The 12,309-nt window shown below is 43.8% G+C and overlaps 1 protein-coding gene across 2 annotated transcripts in view; it reads left to right on the top strand.

Moving 5' to 3' along the window:
- The window catches only part of Dnai3 (dynein axonemal intermediate chain 3), a 62,063-nt gene that overhangs the window by 15,413 nt on the left and 34,341 nt on the right, over window positions 1-12,309 (top strand). For both annotated transcript variants that reach the window (XM_028876882.2, XM_037207174.1), the window contains exons 8-12: window positions 3,793-3,909; window positions 5,629-5,819; window positions 6,637-6,761; window positions 10,030-10,119; window positions 12,068-12,154. In XM_028876882.2, coding sequence (XP_028732715.1) covers window positions 3,793-3,909; window positions 5,629-5,819; window positions 6,637-6,761; window positions 10,030-10,119; window positions 12,068-12,154 — 610 coding nt within the window. The remainder of the gene's footprint in view (window positions 1-3,792; window positions 3,910-5,628; window positions 5,820-6,636; window positions 6,762-10,029; window positions 10,120-12,067; window positions 12,155-12,309) is intronic.

Genomic DNA, 12,309 nt, shown 5'->3' with positions numbered 1-12,309 from the left:
TCCACACACGTTTATCCGACTGTTTCCTTGCCTGTTTGGTAGGTGTCTCAAGTTCAAATGCCAAAGCAAACTTAGTTTTCTACCCCAAAGCCAGGAGCCTCCTGAATCTTCCTCTTCTTAGTAAGAAGTAATAATTATTCAGACTAGAATGTATCCACTTCTTACCTGGACCACATCATGTCCGTCTCTTGACTGGAGTGTGGTAAATCCTCCTAACGGGGCTACAGCTGTCCATCCTTGCCCTCTGCTCTCCACAGAGCACAGGAATCCCGTTAAAGTGGGCCTCAGATCGTGTACCTGAGCAAACCCCTCCAACACCTTCAAGGCTTCGGATGGCCTGGGTCCCCTTCAGAACCCCTCACCCTCACTTCTCCCAGACCCACTTGCCCGTTCCTGCCAGCCACACTGGCTGCTTGTTCTTGAATCTTCCAAACATGCTTATGGCTGGTGTATTTATGCTTCCAGAATGCTCCTTCTCCCCACTCAGATCTCTATTCAGATTAGGCGTTCTCTGGCCCTCGTGCAGAAACAAAAACTGCCTCTAGTCTTTATCCCCCCACCATTTTTCTCCATGGTACGGTCATCTCTTTCCCCACATTTCTCATTGTCTCTTCTCCCATCCCTCTATAGCGTTAAGATCTGTTGTTATTGTCTTACTGTGTATTTAGATGCTGGGAGTCTCTGCCGTGTGCATTTTTAATGGGACAAAGGGATGGAGCAAAGAAAGGGGCATAGGAAGGAGAGAGAGAATTAAAATAGGGGGTCATAATCGTGAGGTACAATACAAAATCATGCTTTTCAGGTCTGTGTAAGTGAAGTCAGAAGTCACGCAAGTGTAATGTTAAATCAGGACACAGATGCATAGACTCTAAAGGTTGGGCTGAGAAATGGGTCAGAAACTAGAGAAGCATATAAAGGGACAGACTAGAACCAGAGGAAGAGAAGAAATAAGTGAAGACTTCTAGTCATGACCTGGAAACACCTAGAAGAGAGATCAAGACAGAAAGGAGAAGTTTTCCCAGCCAAGACGTATAGGATACAGACAAGTCCCTAGAGAGTCAGGCCAGGAGGTTGACTCAAAAGAACAGTGACCCTCTAGAGGAACCCAACCTACCGCACTTCGGATGGAGTAGGGCTCTCAAGAAACACTAACTAATAAAAATAGTGGTAGCTATTTTTCTGGAGAGATGGAGTAATAGAAGAGAAATGAGTAGACCTTAGCTCACAAAGACAGACATTAAGGAAGTCCAGTGGCTCAAACCTAGATGACTGGGAAAATGCTGGTATTGCTTCATTGTATCAAGATATTCGGGAAGATGGCAGGTGTGAGGAAGATGCATCACCATGATGGAAGATGTCCTGAAACTCGAAGGTGACACTGCCTCAAGTAAGAGGTGAAAGCAAGTCCCACCTGCCAGCTGTTGTTATTTTCCCACACCAACTCAGTCCTCACAGTGGACCTCAAAGTAGACCTCAAAGGGGGCTCCATCTCCATTTTACAAGTAAGGGATCAGAGGCAAAAAAGAAATTGAAAATGAAAGCTCAGTGGATGATCCAGCTCAGCGATAGAGTGCTTGCCTAACACACAAGACACTGGTGTCTGTCCCAGTCACTACCTACTCGTAAGAAAGGACGGACATGCACGGGGTGGGGGTGGGGCTCTATTTAAAACTGAAGTGTTAATGAATAGTTTGAATAGCTTTGCTGAAAATCAGAGGCTGGAGAGATGGTTCAGTGGTTAAGAACACTGGTTGCTCTTCCAGAGGACCTAGGTTCGATCCCCAGCATCCACATGGCAGCTCACAACTGTCTGTATCTCCTGTTCCAGGGGTTCTGACACCCTCACACAGATATACGTGCAGGCAAAGCACCAATGCACCTAAGTAACAATAAGTAAATTTAAAAAAAATATGACTCTTGATTACATTGCTACTTCCACAAAACCACAAATGTCTTTATTTGTGATTTATTCCTGCCTGGAGAGCAGAAGTCAAAAGGTGAAGATAAGATCTAAACCCAAATCTGTCAGGTTTCCTATCACCAATCCTTCTCACCACCACTCCACCTTCGGCCATAGACAGGCAAGCGGGGAAGAGGTTCTGTTAAACTTACTCCAACTCTCTTTACCTCTCTGCCTGATTACAATTCAGTACATTTGCCTCTCACAGCAGCAATTTACGGATATTTGTTCAGCAAACATGGATTAAATACCCAAGATCCTACTGAGCACTTTAAGCATGCTGGGCAGTCTTTTCAAGGCCCTGCACGTATTTATTCACACATCACATCCTGACAGTGACTCTGAGATGCTTTGAAGAATTCCATTCACAGACAAGAAAACAGGCTCAGAGTAGTTACATAATTAGCTCAGAGTCACATGGCTAGCGATTGAATCAGGCCTTCAAACCAGATAGCCTGTCCTCAGAGTCCACACTGAAAACAGTTGTGCCATCCACCAGCTCCCAGCTCCATGGCCTAGGATCCAAGGCTCACCCCGTGAGTGAGGCTGAGGGTGAAGCCCGGAAGTACAGTGGGGCGTGTTCAGAGCGGAGGCAAGCCTTGAGGGTCAACTAGATCAAACATGTCTCCATTGACAGGGATGCCAGTGCTGCCCTACTGTAACAAACCCTAGCACGGTGCTCTTAGAGCAGGGTCTCCCACCTCCCTGTGATTGGCACTTGAAGCTAAGCGATTCTCTGCAGTGGGGGGGTTTTATTGTTCCTCACGGGGTATGTAACAGCTTCTGGACCCTACCACTAGATTCTAGCAGCATTTCCCAATTGTGACACCATTGCCGAATGTCCCTTGAGGACGTGGAATGGGCTGTGCTTGTCTAGACACACAGCTATAGGATTAGGTCCCTACGGAGCTCAGCAGGTAAGAGTGCTTGCCGCACAAGTGTGGGACCTAAGTTTTAAACCCCAACACTCCTTTAAAAAGCCGGACACCGCGGCGCTCACACCTCTAACTCTGACGCCATGGAGGGCAGTGATGGGAGAGCTGCTCAGGAGGTTTGCTGGCCAGCCAGCCTGGCTGAAAACCAGTCAGCTCCGGGCTGAGAGGAAGAGGCACCATCTCAAGGGAATACGGCACAAAAGGCTAAAGCAGGGTACTCAACACCCTCTGTGAGCTCAGTACTCCTGTGCACCTACACAGAGACGTGTACCTGAACATGCACACTGATACCACCCACATACGCGAGAGAGAGAGAGAGAGAGAGAAGAGAGAGAGAGAGAGAGAGAGAAACTGAGTTGATGAAAGAAGAGAGAAAAGAGGGAGAACAGAGTAAACACCACAAATCCTGACTTACAGAGAAAGACAGTTATGTAAACTTGACAAATATTAGTTAGGGAACCTGGGTAAGGGATGTATAGGAATGTCTCTATAGTTATATCCTTCTTACAACTTTTCTATATTTTTTTAATGATTTCTAAATAAGAGTTTACAGTATAAGACCCTTTGAAGCTATTTTTAGTGTATATGCACTGTGCACAGTACTGAGTTTCATAAGGATAGAACATACTTTGACCATGCTCCCTTTTTAGCCTCTCTGGGACCTTTCCCCCACCTCCTATTAGCTCCCAAGACCTTTCTTATTATGTTGCAGAAATGTGCACATAGACTTTGGTAATCAATATCAATTTTATGAGAAAGAAAAAAATACCAAAGTAAAACATTTTGATATAAATCTTCTGATACCACTGCCACAGAAATAAACTTTTAACTTGATATTGCCTATATTTGCTTTTCTCTGATCCAAGTTTTGGTATTCAACTTTCTTTTTTGTATTAGGGCATTTCCTAAAAATGCTACTACACAGTATTATGCAAGAGAATTTTCAGAAGAGGAAAAAGAAGCCCTCGAACAATCAAAGACTTTGGTTGATTTTCTCAACAATGTGTCCACAAGGTAAGAAAGTACATACTAAAAACTTTTTTTTTTTTTTTTTTTTTTTTGGTTTTTCGAGACAGGGTTTCTCTGTGTAGCTTTGCGCCTTTCCTGGAACTCACTTGGTAGTCCAGGCTGGCCTCGAACTCACAGAGATCCGCCTGCCTCTGCCTCCCGAGTGCTGGGATTAAAGGCGTGCGCCACCACCGCCCGGCCGCAAAAACTTTATAAACATAATATGCGCACACTGATTTTTAATGATGGTGTCTCAAGAAGCAGCTTCCTGTGTGACGCTTAGGAGTATGAGGACAGTTGTCAGGGGGACGTGAGTGAATGAGTTATCGTGGGCCTCTCCTTCTAGGACTGTACCAAACACAGCAAGAACAACCAAGTGTACCAAGATGTTTTCCTAATTGCAAATTATCAGTTAAGTTAGCCATCGCTTATCTGAATGCCTGAGGCCAGAACATGACAGGCTGCAGGTGAGATAAAAGTCTAAACACAAAATTAATTGATGCTTTCTACACAGTGGCTGACGGTGACTTTATACAAAGGAGGGTCCGACTTTTTATAACTTTCATAAGTAAAGGGAAGTTTCGCATCACATGATGTAGTCCAGCCTAGAATATATGACAAGAAATATGGGGCCGCCGGACCCTGAGAGCTGCCCAGTCACAGCACAGACAGCTTCTTCACTGTTCCAGAGAGACACGGAGGGAGGCAGGGCCTGGTGAGGCTGCAGGGCCTGGTGAGGCTGCGAGATGGGCAGTGCAGGCCCGTGTTCTAACAAGAAGGGACTTCTGGAATTCCTTCCCTGTTGTCAAGGAGAGAGAAGCCAGACCCAAAAGAAAGAACAAAATTTCTATAAGAACTATGATAGTTAGTACTGGTCAGACTAAATAAGAAACCTATACTAATATTACTGTTTTTCTTCCCTTTTTAAAACTGTTTATCATTATTTAATATTTTTAAGTTGGGGGAAGTGTGCTTATGGTCTAGGAGTAAGTTGAAGCATCTATCTAATTATTCTTTTACCAATTAAAACTGGGGAGTCAATACGGGCTAAAAACCTGATTGCTCACAGAAGCGATGGAGAAGCAGCTTCAGAAAGGCTCGGCCTTTTGGCCTGAGGAAGGAAGAGAGAGGGGAGGTCACTACTTGTTTCTCCACTGCTTCTCTGATCAATCGGGTTTTTACTCCTCATCTGACTCGCGAGTTTTTAGTGATAAAAGAATAATTAGATAAACATGTCATACGATTGACCAGAAAAGTGGTGAGGAAGTGGCCAGTGACGACCTCTCTCTCCTTCCTCCATCCAAAAAGGGATGAGCAACTTTCTAAGCCCTTCCCTACTACTTCCTGTGTCTCTCTATCTGTCCTTGGTCCTCCAAAACCTCTATGGCTGATTTTGGTCAGCTAGTAGTAAGCTCTGCCCTCTGATTCAAAGTAAACTTTATTGCCAGTTTTGGGAGTGTCATCAAAATGTCCCACAACAGTAAACACCTTTTTAAAAAGTGAGTTATTTTATCTAAAATAAACTTAAGTGTAAACATTTTCCAAAGAAGAAAATGGTGAGAGATACTTCCAAGGGATTCATGCGGTGCCAGCCTTGGGTTACAAGCAGTGATGGTCCTGATGGGCACAACATCTGGAGCCCATCTTCATGCCTGTGGTGACAGTGGCAATGTAACTGGATACTAACATCCAGCCTGTCGGCTGCTTCTCTTTTGAATGGGACAGTGTTGAAATAGCCCTGCAGCAGAACGAAATCATGAACACATTTATCGATGACTGGAAGAACCTGGCAGAGGAAGAGAGCACCTTTGGGGACAAGACTGACACCCACCTGAAAGAGTACCAGTCCTTTACAGACCTTCACAGCACCATGGAGAAGATGATCACCTGTGTCTCGTGGCACCCAACCATCTACGGTAAGGAAGGAATGCCAGGGGTTCCCTTTTGGTCTGACTTTGAAAGAGTCTTACTTCCATATATAAAACTGAAAATGAGATTGACTTCAACTTACATATAAAACTTACTGAGTGCCAGGCCCCTGCCAAGCAAGCATTTCCCATACCTCACTTGGGGGAAAGGCTTGTTCAGGTCCCCTGGCTGCTGGGGCAGTGAATGAAGAGTCTGCCTTTGCCTGGGACCTGCCAGCCTCTGCCGCTAAATTCATTGCCCCTAACACTCTGGACAGACATCTTCAAAGAGCTCAACAGCTAAAGGAAAGGCAATCAGCATGTCCAACTGTAGCCATGGAAAGAGAAGTCTCCACTCTCTCCCTTCCTTCCCTCCTCACTGACATTTTTCTTATTAAAACTATTTCTTGAAGGCTGGACAGACGGCTCAGTGGTCATGAGCACATACTGCTCTCGTAGGAGACCAGAGCTCATGCCCCGCACCCACATCGGGTGGCTCACCTGTAACACCTGTAACTCCAGCTCTAGGGGATCTGACACCTCCTACTGGTCTCCATGGTACCCACACTCATATGCACATACCACAGAGAGACAGACACATATTATGCACACAATTAAAAATAAAATCGTCTTATTTTTAGTAACAAGCCTTCCAAGGAAGCTGTCGATGCTAACCACACATCTCAGTTTGAAACAGCTGCATTTTCAGTGCTAAGTGGCATGAGACTCATGCCTACGACATCAAGTCTACTGCCAGGACAAGCACAGGTAGAGGCCTCTCTGTGGACAGTGGCTGCTGACTACTTCGTACTTGTATTTCAACCAGGGCTCATAGTCGTGTCGGTGGCTGTGCGCCTCTCCTACGAAGAGAGAGTCCACTTCTCGGGGAAACTACTGCTACAACCATCATTGCTTCTCTTCTGGAGTTTCTCTGATCCCATACACCCTCAGGTAATAGAGGGACGGAACACTGAGAGCTTAACTTTTGCAAATACCACGTCATCATGTCTTTAGAAAAATTTTAACTGCAAATTCCCTTATGACCTCCTAATGTTGTAAACGCTTAGAAAATAGGATTTCTTTCCTCGCTGCTTGCCATCATTTAATCTGAGCAGAACTAAACTTTACGGTTATTTCATTGAAAGTCTATTGGACAAGTCAGCTTGAGAACATAGAGCTGGGGAGACGTCTCAGTCTGTAAAGTATCTGCCATGACAGATTGGAGACTGCGTTCAGGTCCTCACAAGCCATGTAAAAAGCCGCATTGATTGTCACATCTGTAACCACAGTGCTTGAGATGGGAGATGGGGGGGTGTCTCTGGGGCTCATTGGCCAGTCAATCCAGGCCAATTAGTGACCTTTTGTGGTGGTATTGTGTTCCCCAAAATATTGTGTACTCTAATAAATTTATCTGGGGTCAGAGAACAGACAGCCACTAGATACAAAGGCTAGAAAATGGTGGCACTCACACCTTTAATCCTAGCATTCCAGAGATAGAAATCCCTCTGGATCTCTGTGAGTTCAAGGCCACATTGGAAATAGCCAAGCATGGTGGCACACGCCTTTAATCCCAGAAAGCCAGCCTTTAATCCCAGGGAGTGGTGGTAGAAAGCAAAAAGATATATAAGGCGTGAGGACCAAAAACTAGAAGATTTTGGCTGGTTAAGCATTCAGGCTTTTGAGCAGTAATTCAGCTGAGACCCATTCTGGATGAGGACTCAGAGGCCTCCAGTCTGAGGAGACAAGACCAGCTGAGGATCCGGTGAAGTGAGATAGCTGTGGCTTGTTCTGTCTCTCTGATCTACCAGCATGGACCCCAATAACTCGCCTCAGGTTTGATTTTATTAATAAGAACTTTTAAGATTCATGCTACAACCTTTAGGTTCAGAAAAGACTGTCTCAAAACATAAGGTGAAGAAGCAATTGAGGACCCCTGACCGCTACCCTACACACAAACATGCATGCAACTGCACATATGTAAATGCACACACACACACACACACACACACACACACACACACACACACAGCTCTGTAATGGGTCTTATTTAAATATTGAGATGTTCAAATGCAGATAGGTTTTTAGCTTCCTAAGAATTTCAATTCTGACCATCCCCGGTAGGGGGTGATAGTGAGTAAGAATAACTGTGTAGGAGAGTACTGGGAACCATGTTCCCACAATAAAGTGCAGGATCCTTTTTTCAACTCTGTCTTTTAGTGGCAGCCAATCATCAAGCGGGTCCCAAACTTGGAATTGTGTATTCAACTTTCCAAACTTTAAATAGTTTAAGTAAAACACACCTGAGCATGAGCACATACACACCCCCACACACTCAAACCCACCCCCTTATCAAGCCACGTAAGATGAGACTGACGGCTGGATTCATTTCTTGTTTCCATTTTCTGCTCAGTAAGAGTTCTGACTACAAGGTGCTGTTTGCATTATAGTATTTCAACGATCTTCAATTTAATAACACTCCACTCCTCTGAGGGTCTTAATTACTGTGGAACAAAGGCCTTCTCTGATGAGTCTTAGTTTCCCTTCTTCACCACATCTGGATTAGGGCAGTTTTGTTCTAGGGGACTATACCTATTATACATTCAGAAATCAGAGGGCTAGATCGCTAGTCTTTCACTAACTTTACCCCAAATTAATGCAGGCCCGTCTCCTGAGAGGGCAATGTCCTGGTGCTCTCCACTCTGCCACAGAAGTGCAGCCGAATGTCTAGTCGGTTAGGATGCTAAATGCCTTTTCTCACCTCTATTTTGAAGAGCAGCTTGAAAAGGGCAAGCATGGATTGTGGAGATGATGCTGTAAAGCAGGTGAGAGTGAGGACCTGAGTTCAGATCTCCAGCACCCATGTAATTATTGGGTGGCTATGGTAGCCCTCCTGGAATCCCAGTGCTCTGGAGACTGAGGTAGGGGACCTTGGGACAAGTTGGATAACTAAAGACAGGTGAACTAGCTGAACTGACTCTGAGTTCTAGTGAGAGACCCTATATCACAAGGTATGTCGGAAAATGATTGACATCAACCTCTGCCCTACACACACTACACACACACACACACACACATACACTACACACACACATACACACACACATACACACACACATACACACACACTACATACACACATACACTACACACACACATACACTACACACACATACACACACACATACACACACATACACACACACATACACACACACTACATACACACATACACTACACACACACATACACTACACACACACATACACACACACATATACACACATACTTATGAACACACATATACATATACCCATACACATGCCCACACATTTGCACACGCACAAAAAAATAGATACTTTTTAAGGGATAATACAAGTGATTTACATTTTCTAATCAAAACTATAATAGTATTAGTATTTTTACTTTCAAAACTAGAATTCTCAAGTCCAGAAAGTGCCATAAACTAAAATAATTTAGTTTTATAAAAATCCAGTCGGGCCAGGTATGGCAGTGAGAGCCTTTAATCCCAGCACTCAGGATGCAGAAGCCCGTGGATCTCTGTAGGTTTGAGGCCAGCCTGGTCCACACAGTGAGTTCCTGGACAGCCAAAACTACATAGAGGGACCCTTTTCAAAGAAAGGAAAGAAAAATCCAGTAGAAAACTCTACCTGGGGCCTATCTGTTGCCGCTCTCGATAGAAAACAATAGCCACACGCCTTGCTTGGTGGTGATATTAACTTAATGATTCCTTCATGCGTATTTTTCACCTTCTGTATTTCATATTGTTTTAAATTTTGAAATATTTACCAACATTACTTCCAGATTCTCCCACTCAGAAAATTTTCTTTTTGACTGTCCGCTATGTGCCTGAGTAGATACCGTAGAGAAGAAAGACAAATATCATATCCTCTCAGAGTTTATCCTCCTCACTCTTCAAAAACACCAATTGCATTTTCTTTTGTTTTAAATATGATAACATGTCCCAATAACTATATATCCCTTGGGTGGATAATAGAAGGAACTAGATCTCTGAGGGAGCTCACCCACCAGTCTCCTTTGTGGGACCAATGTCCATGATAAAATTCAACCCAAGTGCCTCTGAGGACTGGCTCAACTGTGCATTGCTTATAGACAGCTACAAAATTAGACTTCTACCCATCTCAGTATTGTTAAATAGGTTTTCTTGTTCTTTTCTTTTGATTCATGGGGTTGACTTTAGCTGATGCTGGAGAGCCCCGATGACATCTTCTGCTTCGAGTTCTGTCCAAGTGACCCTAATATCATCGCTGGAGGCTGCATAAATGGACAGGTAATTAGGAACTGTCTTCAGATGTTTACTGATGCTGAAAGAAGTTTTGATTTTGATAACTTTAGAACTTAAGGGTTCAGTGTGGCACAGGGAAGGCACGTTGGCCGTATGTCAATCATTTTGGCAGGACTTGAATAGAAAGATATATCAGACACAGTATTGGTACTTGAAGTGTTCGTAGGGTAATTCAGTCAGAATAACAAAACTCAGTTAAATCTATCTTTTTTTACTTATACATCCCAGACCCACTTGCCTAGGGATTGATTTGTCAAGATGGGCCCTTTTACATCAGTTAGCGATCAAGAAAATCATGCCTCGGGGCTGGAGAGATGGCTCAGCGGTTAAGAGCACTGACTGCTCTTCCAGAGGTCCTGAGTTCAGTTCCCAGCAACCACATGGTGGCTCACAACCATCTGTAATGAGATCTGGTGCCCTCTTCTGGTCATACATGCTGTATACAAAATAAATAAAAAATATCTTTAAAAAAAAAAAAAGAAAGAAAGAAAGAAAATCATGCCTCATAGACATGCCCACAGGCCACTCTGACCTAGGGAATTCCTCTCTCTTCCCAGATGACTCTAGTTTGTGTCAAACTGACAATAAAAATTAACCAATAGAGCACGCTGCAAGCATCGCTACCTCTTAGGAAAGAGACCATTGCTTGAATATCCCGGATGCTATGTAGGAGTTACTAAATAATGTAGAACGCAAGTGAAGATTCACTGGAAAATATACATACACCATTGGGATGCGCTTGGCACTACATTGCCTTTATTTTTCTTCTAAGACATTTAATTTACACCACATTGAGATTCTACCCTCCAATATTGTTGTATTGGGGAAGCAAAATAAAAACCTTTAAAGCCTTTCTATGATCAATCCAGTGAGTTTGACTGTTAGAAACTTCACTTAGGGCACAGGATGTTAGAGAGGGTTACCCAGCATGTGCAAAGCCCTGAATTTGATCCCCCAGAGAATGGTGGCACACACCTGCACTCCCAGCACTTGGGAAGTGGAGGCAGGAAGATCCAGAGTTAAAGACCATCCTTGGCTACATAGATAGTTAGAGGTCAGCCTGGGCTACGTGAGACCCTATCCCAATTAATACAATAAAATGGAGGTATCTGTTCTTTCTGTATGTGGCTGAGAAACTTGTTTAGTTTAGATTCACACAGCAGCAGCTCCCAGGTGTATTTCTCCAGAACAGCAGGAAAATCAGGAAAACAAATAGGTCCCTGGTTTTTGTCTAACAGCTACTGCGATCGTAGTAATCACCCAGAGCCATTTTCTAAGCCAAGAAAATCTGAAGTGCCTTTGCATTTGTGACAAAAATGGTCTGACTTGTTTTAGAATATTTTAGAAGGCCACTGTATAATAGAATCACTCATGATTCCCCAACATTGACATTCAGTCACTGAAAACAATTCACGCTTGGTGTTGCATATTCTACTTTGTTCTTGTTCTTAAAAGAATGACCATCTGAGTAACATACAAATTCTGAGTTAGCCATTAGAGGCAATTAAGATAATTTGTCTGCCTTTCTTCCCCCATGATTAAATGTTTGTACTTAATTCTTAAGAATCTGAGTAAATTCTGTTTCTCCCCAGGTCTGAAGCAGCTATACCCATATTCAGAGCAGAAAGGACGAAATCTTACCAAAGTATGGGAAAGTGCATAATACTTGTCTGACATTTATTTACTCACTAACAGCATTTGATAACATGAATATGAAACAGAGAGTTGGGGATACTGATGGAGAGAAAAAAACATTCTCTTCAGTATCTGTTCTACAAGTTGCAAGTTACATAGGCTACAGGCTAGATCTGATTACGCCCTAAGGTGATTGATTTTTCTCAGGCTGTATGCCAATCGCTTCCTAAAAAGCCATCTCTCAGACCCAGTTCTCTGTGTCCTGAAAGTGCTGTGCTAACATTTCTCTCTGTTTTAGATTGTCCTGTGGGATATCACGTCACATGCGGACCGCATAGAAAACATCAAGGCGGGCGGCAGCAGAAGTAGAAAAGCCATTCTCAAGGTTGGCTGTCCCTAGCCCTCACTCACAAGGACTCAAGGTTGGCTGTCCCTAGCCTCTCACTCACAAGGACTCAAGGTTGGCTGTCCCTAGCCCTCACTCACAAGGACTCAAGGTTGGCTGTCTCTAGCCCTCACTCACAAGGACTCAAGGTTGGC

The sequence above is a fragment of the Peromyscus leucopus genome, chromosome 6 (genome assembly GCF_004664715.2).
Source record: "Peromyscus leucopus breed LL Stock chromosome 6, UCI_PerLeu_2.1, whole genome shotgun sequence".
NCBI lineage: Eukaryota > Metazoa > Chordata > Mammalia > Rodentia > Cricetidae > Peromyscus > Peromyscus leucopus.
Note: the sequence above shows the minus strand (reverse complement) of the source record. Positions and strands in the feature narration are given on the sequence as shown.